The 18,735-nt window shown below is 33.6% G+C and overlaps 1 protein-coding gene across 2 annotated transcripts; it reads left to right on the top strand.

Annotated features, from left to right (window-relative positions):
• Positions 1–496: 496 nt before the first annotated feature.
• Positions 497–18,501, top strand: LOC132738614 (lymphocyte-specific helicase-like; the record flags this gene model as incomplete). Of its 2 annotated transcripts, XM_060726167.1 has the most annotated exon segments (20): positions 497–624; positions 1,587–1,753; positions 2,371–2,523; positions 3,057–3,122; positions 3,640–3,910; positions 5,038–5,136; positions 5,945–6,036; positions 8,457–8,507; positions 9,099–9,236; positions 10,928–11,110; positions 11,434–11,657; positions 12,136–12,261; positions 13,138–13,240; positions 13,692–13,853; positions 14,380–14,462; positions 14,903–15,035; positions 15,647–15,730; positions 16,211–16,330; positions 17,109–17,225; positions 18,342–18,501. In XM_060726167.1, coding segments are annotated over 20 exon segments (2,647 nt in total), but the record flags the coding sequence as incomplete, so codon positions are not given.
• Between the last annotated feature and the right edge of the window lie 234 nt (positions 18,502–18,735).

The following is an 18,735-nucleotide window of genomic DNA, read 5'->3' as shown; positions in this document are numbered from 1 at the left end:
TATTTAGCTAGGTTTTCGAAAAGGTCAATTAACCAATCATGTACGGTTTACAGATCACATGCTCCTCCATGTACCGAAAACAGGTCACGTGCTCCTCCATGCCTCAAAAGTTAAACGCGTACCAATACACCTGCGGTCTCCAGACCGCAGGGAATAATGGTTATACAACAAAAGAAATGAAGAAGAAGAAACCTATGTCAAGGGCCACTCACTTGTAAGAGCAAACAAGCAGAATTTATAATTGTTAACTGAAGACAAAATAGTAATGTGACATACAATCAAATCAGGGGTGGTTAAAATTGAAATCATATAAAATCGAACATTTGGTGAAATGTTGTAGCCCTATAGGAAATTGTCCCAAATATTGTCATCCTATTGTACCTCTCTGCTGTAGGTAAGGAAAATAGATACAGAAATTGAAAATAAAAAATATGTAAATTTTTCTATTTTTTATAGAAAAATGTTGTTAACCATACATTTGTTTTGCTCATTTCAGTGTCTTATGAAAAATGAGTACAGTGTGTGAAGTAGGTTTGGAGTCCCCGTTTAAACCAGCAATTAATGAAGCTGATACTCCTAGAGAAGAAGCCTGTAGCAAATATGGCTCAGAACAGGATAATTTAGGTATGACTCCCATGATAATCTGATTGCTGCTTCACTGTCAACATTTGATATATGCCCTTTGAGAAAAACTCAATCTTCTTAAAAATGTTCCTTTATTGTTATAAATGTTGTCATAGACATTCAGTCACTTATCGGGTGCTTTGATCGATTTTTTTTACCTTGAGTCAAACAGGTTTATTGTGAAACCTTGTTCATATTATATGTAAGAACTCTAGAATAGTCTTTATTATTTTATCATTATTTCAGGGGTTTTTTACGCATATTGATAACAAATTATTTTTGTTTTTTATTTGTTTTTTAATTGTTTTTTCAAGTAAGAGTACAGGCATATATTTATTTGTTTAAACTTGAACAGGTATGTTCCAGTATATCAGAATGTCAATGAATTCCATTCATGATGTGTTATTTACCAAACATGATTGTATTGTGTGATAAAAATCGAGGTGCAATCTAGTAACCCTCATTTACAATTAAACTCACACTGTGACACAGTAAGAAACCTTATGATGGTTAAGTAAGGAAATACACATGTCTAAAAAATGCATACAGAACCTTGATATATAAGTCATAACACAGGTTAAGAATAGCATTCCTACAGCCAGGAACTTTCTCAAATAGAACCAGGTCAGTCATTGAGTGTTGAAGTTGTTTTTCATCTGCTTAACTGTATTTCCTATTTTTAACCATGTAAATTGGATCATCAAGGTGGTCCCCATTCTTATTTGTTCATTGTTCACAATGCATACCGCATGGAAAACAAATCCGTGATATCAAACAAAAATCTTTGGTATAGCTCACACTGGGTAGAATTTTAAGGTATTCAAGAAATCTGGGCTCTTTAAAACAACCTTTATTTTAAGAAGTTTGTCCATCTTTTGAACCGTTAATTTCGCTTTGATTTGTGATAGAATGTGTTTAGTGATTAAAATAATTTTCAAGACTTTCATATTGTCTTGTTTTAGAATCAGTCGATGCGGGGGATGTAGAGTCAGTAGGTATGGAGAGTGCAGAGTCAGTATCAAGCTACCCTAATGATGAAATGATTACAGAGAGCGAGATTAAAGAGGAAACAAAACATGAAAAAGAGGGGGAGGCTGAAGAGGAAGCTGAAATTCAGAAAAGAAAAGAGGTTTGTAACTTGTTAAAATATTAAGTAGTTACGTAGTTTTCAGCTAAGCTGGTTGTAAAGGTCATATGGCACCTTTTCAGGAAGGCCTCTCAGTTCATTATTTTATGTACATGCAACATGCAGGCACCCAAGTAAAATTATATATATCAACATGGTTTGCATGCATGTTTTGTCTGTTCAATAACAGATACTTTCTCTTGAAATTAATGATATGCATTTGTGTCTGAAGTCCTCACTCATGTGAGTTGAAGAGATTGATGAATTGACTATTACCATTTTGTATTGGATTTAGTAAGAAAAGTGTGACCTTGATTTTGTTTTAGAATGTGATATTTTTAGACAAGTTGTATCTTAAGATAAAGTATTAAATACAAATTATCTTCAGTTATGCTTTTATATGGATCATTGTAATAATTATCTTCTGTAATGGTTACATATGGATCATTGTAATAATTATCTTCAGTTATGGTTTCATATGGATCATTGTAATAATTATCTTCAGTTATGGTTACATGGATCATTGTAATAATTATCTTCAGTTATGGTTACATATGGATCATTGTAATAATGATCTAAAGTTATGGTTACATATGGATCATTGTAATAATTATCTTCAGTTATGGTTGCATATGGATCAAAACACGAAGGAAGAGAGATATAAACGTCTTCAGTATCTGCTAATGAAGAGTAACATGTATACAGAATATCTCCTTAGACGTATGGAAAAACAGAGGGAGGAAGAAAAGAAGAGAAAAGAAAGACTTATCAATGTAGGATTTTTTTAATTTAATGTATCTTCAAGGATATATAAATGTTAAGGGCTATTTTCCCTGATAACTTGACAACATTAATTTTCTAGAGAAAAATTTAAATATATTTTGTTCTTAATCCTTTTGTTGTAATTAAATAAATACAAAATTTCATGATAAAGATTTGACAAATAAAGAACTGTTATTCATCACTTTGAAATTTTGTCTGTAAAAAGAAATCATAGAATGTTAAAATTTATTATACCCCTGAAACAAAGTTGGGGGGGGGGGGGATAGGAGTCACTCGGTGGTCGGTCGGTCCAGCCGTCCGTTGCATTTTCCTTGTCCGGAGCATAACTTGAAGATTAATTGTGGAATTCAATACAACTTCATACACTGGTCAAGCACATTGAGTGGAAGTGCAGTGCACAAGAACCAGTAACTTTCCTGGAACGATGGTTAGGAAACTACCCGCCTAAATGACTGAAATAGTGTTGGAAAAAGGCATAAAATGAAACAAACAATTTCCTCATAGTTAATTTGTTGATTTACAGAAACAGGCCAAGGAAGAGGAGAAAAAGAAAGAAGAAAAGGACAAACAAGGCACTGAACCATCACAGGTGTGTGATTATTTATTTTGATATCAGCATCTGTAAGTGTTGATGTGAAAGTTACTCAAGTGTCATCTGTAGGGCCATTGTTAGAAAGAATTTTTTATGTAACAAAGTTGTTGAATTTGTTAACAACATTTTAATTGCTCCTGCTACTTTGTGGGCATATTTATTTGTTTGATAAAACAGTGGAATGTGGGGGTTTATATGTCATATGGACACATTTCTTGTTTGGGAACTGTTTTTAACCAGTATTTTTGATAGCTAAGAAAAACTGTATTTGAGCATATGATTACTGTTTCAAAAGAAGATAGGGATTTAATTTGACATGAAAAATTATGCCCCTTTCTTGATTGTCAAGTTTTCAAAGACCAGTGCTTATTCCACTATCAAGTGTTTAGTCTAGAGACTAACTAAACTTGAACTTTTTCGAGAAAGCAAAAGTAATAAAGAAAAAAAAAACTAGGTGTCAATTACAGTTGTGATTTATTTATGGTTGGCAGTGAGTGTTTTATACTACTTTTAGACAACAGACTCTAGAAAAACACGGGGATCATTAAAACTTCGAGCACCAATTCCTAAACGAATGTCAAAAACCAATACTCCAACAACTTCACCAGCAACTGCAGGTGTAGACAGTAATAAAACTCCTGAAGTAGAGGCAGCTAAAGTTGATGATGAAGGAACATGTTCTCAGACTGAAGCAAATACTGAACAAAGTTCTCCTACTGCAGATAAAGAGAATACTTTTACTAGAAAGAAAACTAGAAACAGTCTGAAACCTCCAGAAGAAGAAGGTAAAGGATAAAGAAATACATTTTGGTTTTTTTTGTGTACGTGTATTGACTGTATTCTAATATAGTATTATAAAATTATGAGATTATATGTGCATGTTATATATTTGAGCAGGCCTTTGTGATTGATAATAAAGCAGACCAAAAATACTGTAATTTCTGTTGTAAATGCTTGAAGCAAAGTCTTTTGTTAGTTGCTTATAGATATAGAAGAGAAGTATGGTTTGTTATGTGTTATTTGATTCTAGAGATTCTTTCATGTGAGGAGATTAACTTATGGGGGGGGGGGGGGGGGGGGTCTGTGGCCGAGTGGTTAAGGTCATTGACTTCAAACCACTTGCCCCTCACCTCTGTGGGTTTAAATCCCCTACAGGGACTTTGGATTCTTTCATGTGAGGAAGCTATCCAGCTAGCTTACAGAACGTCTGTGGTTCTACTCAGGTACCCGTTCGTGCCTAAAATAATGCACAGAAGGGCACCTGAGGTCTTCCTCCACCAGTAAAGCTGGAACGTTGCGATATGACCTATACTGTGTTGATGTGACGTAAAACCCAAAACAAACAAACAAAAGATTAACTTATGAAATGTTGTATTTGTACTATTATGCCTGCATGGGCATTATAAAATAATGATTTGAATGCACCAGAGATTTTACTCCACTGTTAAGGGTTGTATGTTGCCAAATGACATTTTACAAAGTTAGTGTGACTTGAAGCCCCACAAGGAGGTAAAAAAAATTAAGATACAAAAGATTTAAAACTACTGCATTCCTAGAACTTCCATGGGTACAGTATTTAGCATTTGCATAAGGATAGTGGTTTCACAGAGACAAAAACTTTAAAACAATATTATGGATCGCGAATATTAAGTCGCTGTTGTAAAGAGCATATATATTTTCTAATATCACAATTACATTTCTGTATTTACTCTCTCTATACCCACAAGACATTGTAAGACAAACAATATTTGCAAAATCTTTAAATTTGTAAATTTTGTACACAAGTTTTTGGTATAGATATCCACCAAATCAATGGTATAAAAAATCTCCCAAATAAAATATTTCCAGTACTATCATTTAAAAAAAAAATCAGTGGAGTCCCTTTAATCTTGTTAAGATTTGCTATACACAGATTTTGTGAAAACTTTGAGAGTATACCTAGGAAGTAAACTTATACCAGATGAAACTAACGAGGAAGAATTTGAGGAAAACTCAGAAGAAGACCCTCTTTGTTAGTCATATGTATAATATTGCCTGCATTCTTTTTGTTGGATTTTAAAATGTTTCTAAAAGCATCCGAGCATAACTTTTGAGTGATATGGATGGCTCTCAACACAAATTGTATTTCAGTTTGAAATATAACCTAGTTGTCTGCAACAGCTTTCATATACTTACATACAACTTACTTAATCTCCAATTAAATAAATATTACTAATAAAAGTAGAAATATCCAACATTTCACTTTAAGGCGATTCATGCACTCATGAAATATATGCTGGATAGCTTGTGTTATGCTTTTGTTCTTGTTCTCTGTTTGTTGTTTAATATGTGTTGTTGTTATGTTATTTTATTATTGTTGTTAAGAACAGATTACAAAACATGTTAAAAGTTTGCTACTTAGTTTTAAATCTATCAGTGATCCAGAATTGCAATTGTGGGGGAATGTCCATATATTGATTGTACTTGTAGACAAACCTGATTATGAAAGGACCTTGCAATACGCAGGTTAAAATGATCTTGGTTTACCTAGACTTTTATTGGGTAGATTGTAACACTGCATTACATAGAGCATAAATATTTGGAATGTTGTTTTGTCTAGTGGATCTATACAGAAGTTTTAAAATCATGATGAAGAGGTCAAACATGTATGTTGTGCTGTTTAAAAAAATGGTACTCAGTAAATGATATTTATTTAATATTGGAATACACAGAATATTTTAAGATATTATTTAAAAGTGTAAGTTGAATAAAATACATTTTTTATTTGATCAGTGGAGATGATTTACTCATAATGTAACATATGTGTGTACTCATTTTAGATACAGAGTCAAAGAAAGGCAGAAAAAGGAAGAACATGGATTATAATGAACAATCACCACAAGGTGCCAAACTGCTCACAAACATTTTCCAGGTAAGATATGGAAAGTGAATTTGGGATTGAATTGTTAATATTTCATGATAAAAATTGTCTTTGGGATAATAGGAGGCAATAAATATTTTATGTTCATCTCTAAAAGTATTCTTGTAACATCATTGAGTGGTCCCCTAAATTTTTAAATAGCCATCCTTGGGGCGTCAATGGCTGAATTGACTTAAAATCACTCGCCCAATTCCACTGTAGGTTCAAGCCTCGTAAGCGTAATGGAATTCTTTCATCCAGCTAGCTTACAGAATATCTGTGGTTCTACTCGGGTCCCAGCTTGTGTCTGGAATAATGCACAAAAGAGCATCTGAGGTCTTCCTCCATCAATTAAGCTGGAATGACCTGTGCTGTTTTAGTGTCACATAAAAACTCCACCGATAAAATTAAAATCTTCTAATATCTTTTTTGTCAGAAACCTTTAGACATTTAGCATAATGGCCTCTACTAACATTTTCAGAGCATGCCTACTTAGACCAACGGTCGGACAAATCTCAATATTTTATTATGCTCCCCGAAAAAATTTCGGGGGAGCATATAGTCGCCGCCTTGTCCGTCCGTCTTCCCGTCGGTCGGTCCGTCCCTTTTCTTGTCCGGGACATAACTTTGAAACAACAAGAGGTATCCACATGAAACTTTGTAGGTAGATAGATCTCATTGAGTAGGTGTGCAGTGCACAAGAACCGTAACTCTGCCTTGCCTTATTTTTGAATTATCCCCCTTTGTTTATTTTACACTTTGAACTTTGTCCGGGACATAACTCTAAAAGTATAAGAGGTATCAACATGAAACTTTGTAGGTAGATAGATCTCATTGAGTAGGTGTGCAGTGCACAAGTACCGTAACTCTGCCTTGCCTTATTTTTGAATTATCCCCCTTTGTTTATTTTACACTTTGAACTTTGTCCGGGACATAACTCTAAAAGTATAAGAGGTATCAACATGAAACTTTGTAGGTAGATAGATCTCATTGAGTAGGTGTGCAGTGCACAAGAACCATAACTGCCTTGCCTAATTTTTGAATTATCTCCCTTTGTTTATTTTACACTTTGAAATTTGTCCGGGATATAACTCTAAAAGTATAAGAGGTATCAACATGAAACTTTGTAGGTAGATAGATCTCATTGAGTAGGTGTGCAGTGCACAAGAACCGTAACTCTGCCTTGCCTACTTTTGGAGTTATTGCTCTTTGTTCATTTTGACACTTTGACTTTGTCTGGGACATTACTCTAAAAGTATAAGAGGTATCAACATGAAACTTTGTAGGTAGATAGATCTCATTGAGTAGGTGTGCAGTGCACAAGAACCGTAACTCTGCCTTGCCTTATTTTTGAATTATCCCCCTTTGTTTATTTTACACTTTGAACTTTGTCCGGGACATAACTCTAAAAGTATAAGAGGTATCAACATGAAACTTTGTAGGTAGATAGATCTCATTGAGTAGGTGTGCAGTGCACAAGAACCGTAACTCTGCCTTGCCTTATTTTTGAATTATCCCCCTTTGTTTATTTTACACTTTGAACTTTGTCCGGGACATAACTCTAAAAGTATAAGAGGTATCAACATGAAACTTTGTAGGTAGATAGATCTCATTGAGTAGGTGTGCAGTGCACAAGAACCGTAACTCTGCCTTGCCTAATTTTTGAATTATCTCCCTTTGTTTATTTTACACTTTGAAATTTGTCCGGGATATAACTCTAAAAGTATAAGAGGTATCAACATGAAACTTTGTAGGTAGATAGATCTCATTGAGTAGGTGTGCAGTGCACAAGAACCGTAACTCTGCCTTGCCTACTTTTGGAGTTATTGCTCTTTGTTCATTTTGACACTTTGACTTTGTCTGGGACATTACTCTAAAATTATAAGAGATATCAACATGAAACTTTGTAGATAGATAGGTCTCATTGGGTGGAAGTGCAGTGCTTAAGAATCATTCCTCTGCCTTGCCTTATTTTGAAGTAATTGCCCTTTGTTTATTTTTACTTTTTGACTTTTATCCTGGACAATACTTTAAAACTATTAGAGATATGCAACATGAAACTTTGTAGGTAGTTAGATATAATTGGATAGAATTGCAATGCTTTAAGAACCTAAACAAAGTGTGGTCTAATTTTGGAGTTATTGCCCTTTGTTCATTTTTACACTTTGACTTTTACCCGGGACATAACTCTGATATCATCAGGAAACTTTATAGATAGATAGATCTCATTGAATAGAAGTGCAGTGCAAAAAAACATAACTCCGCTTTGCCTAATTTTGGAGTTTTTGCCCTTTGTTAATTTTTTTTATACTTTCCTGTGTCCAGAACCTTCTCGGGGAGCATCACCCGGTTCAACCGGTTCTTGTTGAAATATGATGGCAATGGTTTCATATTTTTGTAGGTTTTTTTGACTTAATTTTGATTATTCACAGTTCAAGAAGAGAAAAGTGGAAGATGAAGATAAAAGTACAGAAATCAAAATTGTGAGTTGTTTGAATTTCAGTCACAAAATTTATTGAATTTGTGTTTTTCAGGCTTGAATTGTTTATAGAAAGTTATTGTCTGAGATGTTTTTATGTGTTATAGTTTAGTATGTATATATAAAGTACTAATACAATATAGCTTGCAAACATTTGGCATTTGTTATAACCATGATAAGTATATGTATGTGACCATTAATTGATAATGATTCACATTGAAAGAAGGTTACCAGATAACTAAAGGATTTCTGAGGTAGAATGTATAGAAGCACATTAGATGAACCTTCACCATTTATAAGGGTCTTATTTATGGTCATCAGGACTAAAAATACATTTATCTTATATTTCCATTGACTATATGGTTTATATTTGGTATGAATGCAGCATACATACATGGATATCTACATTTATATGGGGTTTTACATGAGTTGACATCTTTCTCATTTGAAAAAAAATCTATTGAAACTGAATATTTTTTTTTTCCAGAGCCATTGCAAAAGAATTTTATAAATTTGTCTGAAATTACTATCTTGCGATATCTTTTTATGTCATCAGTCATCACATATGATTTATTGGTTTTCTGGTATATTTTAGGAAAGAAAAATTAAGAAAGAAGGGGAGTTATTTCAGGGTAAAGCTGATGTTGCAGATGATGGCACTATTTTACGTCCAGCTCTATTTTCCGGCGGAAGTCTACGAAAATACCAAATAGAGGGCCTCAACTGGCTTAAAGTAAGTTTACTGTTACCATTTCTTATGCTGAATAAAACAACAGAAAAATCAGTTTCATTTCCTGTTTATAGTTTACCAGGATGCTTCTTATTTTTTGCTAGCATCAATTGTCTGCTATCCAGGTAAAAAATTCTGATGTATTGAATATCCTTTTAAGTATGTAAATAATGCAAAGATCTTGGGGTTTTAGCCCCCTATTCTGGCCATTATGATGTTTACTCACACACCATTATTGTATGCAGGTTATATAAAACATTTTTGATTTGAATCTCTCAGTGTACATTCTGTATTAGTTTCTGACCAGTAAGATACATGAGATGAGCAAATTTCTTTATAGCCTATGACCCTGGTGAGTTCCAGAAAGCAGACTCAAATGATTAATATAATTTGTAACTTATTTCTCAATCAAGCTGAAATGAAAGTATGTTAAAACCATGTACATGATTCAAAGTTGTAAGTATGGTATGACACTTATTAGTCCCCTACCGGTTTACCGGAGGGGACTTTAGGTTTACCCTCCGTCCGTCTGTCTGTCCGTCCGTCTGTCCGTCCGTCAGTCCGTCCACAAAACTGGATCCCGCGATAACGCAAAAAGTACTGAAAATATTTTAATGAAACTTGATATATATGGATAGATGGCAGTATGGAGATTATGCACGTCTTTTTCTTTTCTTCCTATGTTGAAAATTCTGGTTGCTATGGCAACAAATAGACTGAAAATATGGCAAATTTTACACATAACCTGGATCCCGAAATAACGCAGAAAGTACTGAAAATATTTTTATGAAACTTGATATATGGATAGATGGCAGTATGGAGATAATGCACGTCTTTTTCTTTTCTTCCTATGTTGAAAATTCTGGTTGCTATGGCAACAAATAGACTGAAAATATGGCAAATTTTACACATAACCTGGATCCAGTGATAACACAAAAAGTACTGAAAATATGTTTATGAAACTTGACATATGGGTAGATGGCAGTATGGAAATTATGCACATCCTTTTTTATCTTCCTATGTTGAAAATTCTGGTTGCTATGGCAACAAATAGACTGAATTTCAAGATTTCTGATTCTAGTTTTTAAGTTTTTTTCACTATAAGTTCTTTATTTCTTAAGGTATTTTCTTCAAACTTTAAATATAAGTTGATGTCATCAACCACATCATATGTGACAAGGTTTTACAACTCTAGCACAAAATTTATCAGAATTACCTCCCTTGAACTTAAAATTTTCATGAAAAAAACATTGTTTTTTTTAATAACTTCTTTTTCTGAATGTATTACTTCAAACTTCATATAAATGTTTCTTATTGTCACTCAACATTTGTGAGTATTCAATACTCTAGCAAGACTATTTCCAGAATTATGCCCCTTTTGAACTTAGACTTTTTTTTGAGAAATTGGTAATTTTTACTCCAACTTCTTCAATCATGATAGGATTTTAAAAATGTTATATTTTGATAACAGGGATGTTTAAAAAATAACTTTAGAGTGTCCTTCAGTCCGTCTGTCTGTACATAAAAACTGTTTCCTGTGATCACTTTTAAAGAACTTTTTCAACAAATTTACTTAAAATAGGAACCTAAGTGAATGGCCAATGACCCTTCAGAATGTTGCTTGGGCTCTTACCAGTAGGGGACTTATGGATTGCTTGCAATACTATGATAATTGCTTATTTTGACTATTTTAGGTTTTATATGAGAATGGTATAAATGGAATGTTGGCTGATGAGATGGGGTTAGGAAAGACCATCCAGTGTATAGCACTGATCACTCAGATTGTTACCATGGGAGCCACTGGTCCTTTCCTGGTTGTCGCACCATTGTCAACTCTACCAAACTGGAGAATGGAGTTTAAACGATTTGCACCTTATGTAAGAATATCTCTTTCTACAAACAGCTTAATTTTGATAACAGACTTTTATAGCCTTTCTTTGAATTTTTAACAGTATGTGTTATTTAGGAGATTTTGTTATTAAAATTGCAGAGAGCTAAGAAAAGGAAAAAGGCTGTAACTTGCATTATTTACACTGTAGCTGCTGTGATTGGTGACAAACAGCTGTGTACATCTGTTTTACACATTTATGTTTCGTGTTTGTATTGTCAGAAAGAAATTTTGACTTTTAAACTTTATGCACATTGAAAATTCATAGGAATAAAAGGAAACAAGTATGTTTTGATACATGATCTATTTCAGCTCCCTCTGGTGTTTCACCATGGCTCAAAAGATTTTAGAAACCTTTCCCTGAAGGATATCAGGAAAAAACACAAAATCATGGAAGGTGTAACTATACATCCAGTTGTGATCACGTCATATGAAGTTGCTATGCTGGACAGACCAGCATTGACCAAGTTTGATTGGACGTACATGATCATAGATGAAGGACATCGGATGAAGAACAGGCATTGTAGGTTGGCAAGGTACGATTTAAAGTTTTATAAAACAAAAATCTGTATAGAATGTAATATTGGACTTTAGCTCACCTGAACGTATCATGGTCAGTGGGTTAAGTGTTGGTGTTTGTTAGAAGTCTGCCTGTCTCAGTTGGTTTGTTAAGACTCTTTAATGCCATAAAGTTTCAAATGTTAGGGTACATGTACCCCCTGTCATTAAAAATCAGGGGTACATTTCAAAATTTGGGGATACACTGAAGTTCAAACATGTTATTGTTTGTTTACTAATTTTTTAACTAAGAACAACTTTTTGTTGAAAAATGAATCCTCGTGAAATTAATGAAAAGTTTACTCACTCAGCTCTATATCTAAAAGTGTATAAAATCTTAACTATAATATAAGGAAAGACTGAAGTGAGAGAGACCTCTTTTAAATAATCTTTTTGTTTCTATTTCCAGGGAACTGAGAGATCTCCTTTAAATAATCATATTGTTTCTATTTCCAGGGAACTGAAGGTGTTTACCACGGCTCATAGATTATTGTTGACAGGAACACCATTACAGAACAACCTGGCTGAACTATGGTCAATGCTAAACTTCTTATTACCAGAGATATTTGATGATCTGGGAAGGTAGGTGTTTAATTATAGATCCCTGTTGGTGAAACATTAAGGAATGTGTTTTATTTCAATGAAAATTTCTGTAGAAAAAAGGCCAGCTCTTTGCATAATCAAAAAATTTGTTAAATTGTTTCTGAAAACCCCAGTTTTCAGATGGGTTTCTAAAGAATCTGACTTTTTGCAAGAAACTTCAAAAAAATCTCTTTTGGAAAAAAGTTCCTGTGCATTCTGAAGATAAAAAAACACTTGTATTATGTATCTTCTATTGTAAACCAATTCACTTTTAAAGTTCGCATATTTCATATTTTTTCTGTGTTTTAGTATTATTATTATCAATGTTCCTAATTTTGTGTCAACTGTCATAACTTCTATGCTTTGATTTCCAATCCAGGGCCGGCAAAATCTGATTTTGACTTACTTGTCCGTTTTAATCTCAGACAATTTTTAACTTGTCCATGTTATTTACATAGTTAATTCTTGAAAGTTTCCACTTGTCCGTACAGGCTGTTGGGCAACCTGGGCAATATGGCAATTGATTTTGCCAGCCCTGCATTCACAGCTCTAAATTCAGTAAATTTTTCCACATTGATGCATCAAGTTAGTGTAAATATGACCTTAAGCAACAAAATTTCCTATTAACCAGCTTTTTAGATAAGTATTACACACTGAAATAAAAAAGTTGCAGGGTTGTCATTAGGAGATGATGGCTGTAGGCCAAAATTATGTCTCAAAAACATTTAATGCCATAAAACTTGGAATCTTGTAATATTTCTATGTTATAAAACCAAAAATGATTGCTGTAAGTTCAAACTGAAATCATTTTGAAAGCATTGAAATGACAACCTGTACAAGTTATTTAATGAAGATTTATTAAATTTTACATGACAGTTTTGAAGCATGGTTTGATGTGACAGTGATGTCAGACGAGGATGCTGACAGTGCTATCATAGAAGAAGAAAAAAAGAGCAACATTTTAGGCATGTTACACCAGGTGAGAGCTTTATTTAACCCTTAGCCTGCTGGCAGTAACTGTTTCTACTCAAGAGACTAGTGCAGACCAAGATAAGTTGGCAAATCCATACCATCTGGTCATATTCCTGGCTGTTTGCTATTCAGTCATTACATATTTTGAAAGTTTCACTAGAAAGAATGAATGGTATTGTCTAGATTGAAAGATGGACAAATCTACTTTAACTATTTAGTATAGTAATGGTGAAGAATGTGTAAATGGGAAATGACATGTGAAACAGATTGTTTTAAAAAAAACACAAACAATTCTTGATTTGAAGTATGAATATGCCATTCTGTTGAATGTAAAATTTAAATAGCAGCCTGAAATGTATTTGTTAAACTTGGATTTGCTCTTGTGTGATAAACAGTGGCAAGATAGGCAGAGATTTTGTGTTTTTGGCAACAGAGTTCTAATCAGCCGTTATTTTCAGATTTTGACTCCATTCATGCTGAGAAGATTGAAAACTGATGTTGATCTAGAAATTCCTCCAAAGAAAGAACTAATAGTGTATTGCCCATTGACTGCATTACAAAAAGACCTGTATGAAACAACTGTAAACAGATCCATTTTTGAGAAAGCCAAAAGTAGAACGGTATAGTGAATTTGTTAATGTCTTTGCTTAAGAATAGAGGTGTAGTATTGGACAAGGATTTCATTCCAGATAACTTTGTCATTTTTAATGTTTTTACTAAAGGAAGGAGACACAATCTTCCTGTATACAGGACATAAGTATAAACCTCAGACCTTCTCAAGGTAGATGGATAGCTGTATATTTCTAAATTTAATAAGACTTCATGATTGTAAAGTGATATGAATTGTGACACCCATACATTGTACATGAATACAAATGATTGTTAGATGTTTTAGATATTTAAGCATAAGAAATTGACGGGTTTTCCATTTATGACCATGTATATCAGTTCTTTATGTAACTAAGAAACAGACCAAATATCCAGATCATAGGGGCACTAATTGTGCTTAAGTATCAATCAGATTTTCCTGGCTGTGTATTGTCCTCTTATTTTCCTACCACTGTCATTCTGTAGCCTTTTATTTGATTTCAAAGACATTTGTTTTATAACATGTTTTATAACTGTATTATGTATTATTGTAAAAAGGAAAAGGAAGATGAAGAATTTCAGAAGGAAATTGAGATGAATGATTTCAAAAGACCAAAAAGAGGTCGGAAGACCTTCACTAGGTAAGTCTGTGATATTGAAGTTGATCTTGTAGTGGAGGGTGATTTTAAAATGCTAAATGAAGATATGATATATTGTCATACAAATAAAAGGGAAAATATAAAACTTTAAATGGTTGACCTACACAGTGACAATGACGGAAACAAAACAAAAATTGATGAACAGAAGTTATGACTAGCTGTTTTGTGTTGGCAAAGAGAAAGCATTGATTTGATCTGTGCAGAAAGTTATTATTTGATTTTTTTTTTTCAACATAACATGAACAATTCCTTTCCACACAAATACTTCATTGAGTCGATTGTATTCATATTTAAGTATTACCAGCTATAAGGTTAAGATGACTTGAAAATGTTCCTTTCATCTACACATCATATTGATTGTTTTAATTGATAATTGTTTTGTATATATAGTGAATATTTACCAGTAGTTATGTTGTATTTAGGAAGCAAGGGCCTGTGGAGGTAAAGACTGCTGAAGTGTCTTATACATTAAGAAATATTATGATGCAACTACGAAAGATTTGTAATCACCCGTACCTTGTAGAACATCCCCTTGGTGAATTTGACATGCCAAAGGTATGTGTAACTTCTCAAAGCTAAATAATTGAAGTTAACTTTCTAGATGCTACATGAAAATTTGAAGGGGAAGTATAGTAATGAATTTAGTTTACCTGAGCATAAAGTACTTAAGGTCAGCTTTTGCGATATCTCCTACTAACTAATGCATAATAATTGATGAAATTTGGAGAGATGTTCTTTGCATGAAACCCTAAATCAAAGTTGTTTAAATAATTCCATTTCATGTTAAAAGAAACTGCTTGCCATGGTAACAAAAAGCAGAATATTTAAGAATCAGCTTGTCTAAAATCGTAAGGCCCACAGCTTTAATATTAGGATAATTACATCAACTAGTGGTCTTTTACAAAAATAATTCAAAGTTCAGCCCTGGAAACTAAAATGGCTTTGACTGTTTTCATATAGACTTAAGCAAAAGTTAGTAACCATTACCCCAGGAAGCTTGCTATTTTAGATGTATTATTGGGAAGAAGGAAAAAACCACAGGAAAATACCATATGTTTCATCAATATACTCAAATGTATCAGTTACATTATTTCAAATATTTTCCAATGGTTTCACTATTTTTTTCCTTACTCACAGTTGTGTTTTCCTCATTTGTTTTTGTAAAGGTGGATGAAGACCTTTTGAAGAGTTGTGGAAAAATGATGGTTTTAGATAAAATGCTTACAGAACTCCGTCGCAGAGGACATAAGGTAAGTCTTACCATTTGTTACAATATGAATGATGATAAATATAGAAGTATAAAAAAATGGATGACCTCCCTGAACATTGAGCAGATTTTGATGAAAATGGAAAAAGGAACTGTTTAAAAATAGCTAGAAATGGTCTGCCTTGCCACCTGTTATAAGTAGAATTGAGCTTTAAATGGCATTTCATTGTGAGCCATTGCAAATATTTGATGAAACTTTCTTTACGTTGATCCTTATTGATAAGAAAAGAATGATTTATCTGATCTGTGTAAAAAAAATGGTGGACTTATCTTAATACAGCAGTACATAATGTACTTGGTACCAGCACAGTATCATGTTGTTAAATACCACATGTTCTCCATTGAGTACTGATTTAAAAAGAGTGCAAGTTTAAATATAGCAATTCACTATAAAGTATCAACATTATATCATACTATGGTAAGTGTATCAGATCCTGTCTTATATCGTTATTGTGTTTGTCAGGTGTTGGTATTCTCCCAGATGACAAGGATGCTAGATTTGATCGAGGATTATTTGTATATGAGGGAGATAAATTTCTGTAGACTTGATGGAAGCCGTAAAATTGAGGACAGACAATCATCTGTAAGTTTGTTGTTTGTTGATTTTGTTGATGGAAATATACTAAAAAAAATGGTAACAGCTACTTCATTTTAACATTTAAAATTTGTTGAAGTGAAGTGAATTGAAATAAAATGAAGTGAATTTAAATAAAATGACACCAAAATAGTTTGATGAAGTTAAGAAATTTTACACAATTAGGTGTAAGAAAGAATCACAAAAATTTATCCAGATAAAAAGATGGACAAATCTAAGATATTTAGTGTGGTTAATATCATTGTGAAATAAAGTAATAATTATAAAAGTCAATATTTTCTTGTTTCTCTGAATTTTTGCAATAGACTGGTCTTGTTTGAAATAAAGATTAATAGAATAGTCCATTGAAAATTTCACAGATAGCATCCTAAAACCCTCACCGCTGTGGGTTCGAATCCCGACAGGGACTTTGGATTCTTTCATGTGAGGAAGCTATCCAGCTGGCTTACGGAATGTCGGTGGTTCTACTAGGGTGCCCGTTCATGCCTGAAATAATGCACGGAAGGGAACCTGAGGTCTTCCTCCACCAGTAAAGCTGGAACGTCGCCAAATGACCTATACTGTGTCAGTGTGACAAACAAAAGCATCCTAAAATACTTGTATATCCTCATTTGACTATATTTAAAAATGGTTGATACTTATATGATGTTAAAAAGGCCTGTGATTATTACGTTTGCTGGCCTGGTACTGTGCATAAGGCTTACTTTTAGCTTGTTAAGCATTGAGAGAGTTTTGAATTAAAAAAGAGAGATTTTATTTGTTTTAGATGGAAAAGTTCAACAAAGATCCAGATACTTGGGTTTTCTTATTGAGTACAAGAGCTGGAGGACTTGGTATAAACCTTGTGGCAGCAGATACTGTGATCATCTATGATAGTGACTGGGTAAATAGCAAATTTAAACAAATTAAATTACTAATTATCCCCCGCCGATGGAATCGGGAGGGGGATATAGTTTTGGCTTTGTCTGTCCGAATGTCGCTTCCGGACTAGTTCTCTGCAACTACTGGCTGGAATTCAGCAAAACTTTATGGAAATCATCAATATCAAGAGGAGAAGCGCATATCGTCGGCTTGTTCCAGTCTGACACTTTAACTCAGAGTTATGGCCCTTGATTAGTTATGCAGTATGCATATAGAGTAAAAATCGTTTCCACGCTACTTCTCTGCAACTCCTGGTTGGAATTCAACGAATTTTTATGGGAACCTTCAATACCAAGAGGAAATGCGCATATTGTCGCCTTGTTCCGGTCAGACACTTTAACTTAGAGTTATGGCCCCTGATTAGTTATGCAGTATGCATATAGAGCAAAAATCATTTCCGCGCTACTTCTCTGCAACTACCGGCTGGAATTCAACAAAACTTTATGGGAACCTTCAATACCAAGAGAAGATGCCCATATCATTGCCTTGTTGGGGTCAGACATTTTAACTCAGAGTTATGGCCCTTGATTAGTTATGCAGTATGCATACATCTCATTGGCATTTCCAGATATTACTATTTAACACAGAGTTATTGCTCTGTTATTGCCCTGAATATTTATCAAGTTTAAAGAATATTACTGTTTATGCCATGATAAATATATAAATAAAGCCTTATGTCTTCAGTTGTTGTGTTAGTAATAACCAGTACTCGGGGGGGGATATAAATTCAACAAATTTGCTTGTTTGTTATAAATCAGAAATGTTGTCACATACTTAGTGGCTACTTAACTAAGATGTTCTTTTGATACACACATTCTGAGGAAATTTTAAGAACAATAGGTCATTGACCAAGATAAGTGCCTCTTCAGTGTTTTACCTACCTTTGGGAACATAGAAGTTTTTGCATAACTCTTAATTTACTTTCAATCTTTGAGAAAAGTCTAAAGTGCTGTCTGTCATATATGCACAGATAAAGAGCAGTAAGATTTCCAATGTTTTGTCTAAAAGCATTGAATAATGCATTCACTATCTATCAAATTAATGTAATAAATTCCTGGTAACTACCATTAACTTACAGAACCCGCAACAAGACTTACAAGCCCAGGACAGATGTCACAGGATAGGTCAAACAAAGCCTGTAGTGGTGTACAGATTTGTTACTGCTGATACGATAGATCAGAAGATTGTTGAACGAGCAGCGGCTAAACGTAAACTAGAGAAAATGGTGATAGCAAAAGGTTGGCTAACTTATTATCTTGAGTAACTCATGATCTTAAAACTTTTTTGCTCGACTTTTCGATAAAAATAAGTAGAGCTATACTAGTCACCTGAGCATCGCGTAACCACTTATGTTTAAGCTTTTGTAATATCTGAAATATTTTCAAAGTCCATTGACATATGGCTTTGAAACTTTGCACACTTCTTCACCATCAATTCATGATCCTAACCTGTAGACAGGAGGTGGTAACTGT

Source organism: Ruditapes philippinarum, unplaced genomic scaffold, assembly GCF_026571515.1.
Source record: "Ruditapes philippinarum isolate M1 unplaced genomic scaffold, ASM2657151v2 ctg16046_1_1_1_1, whole genome shotgun sequence".
Taxonomy (NCBI): domain Eukaryota; kingdom Metazoa; phylum Mollusca; class Bivalvia; order Venerida; family Veneridae; genus Ruditapes; species Ruditapes philippinarum.
This window is presented reverse-complemented; position numbering and strand designations above follow the sequence as displayed.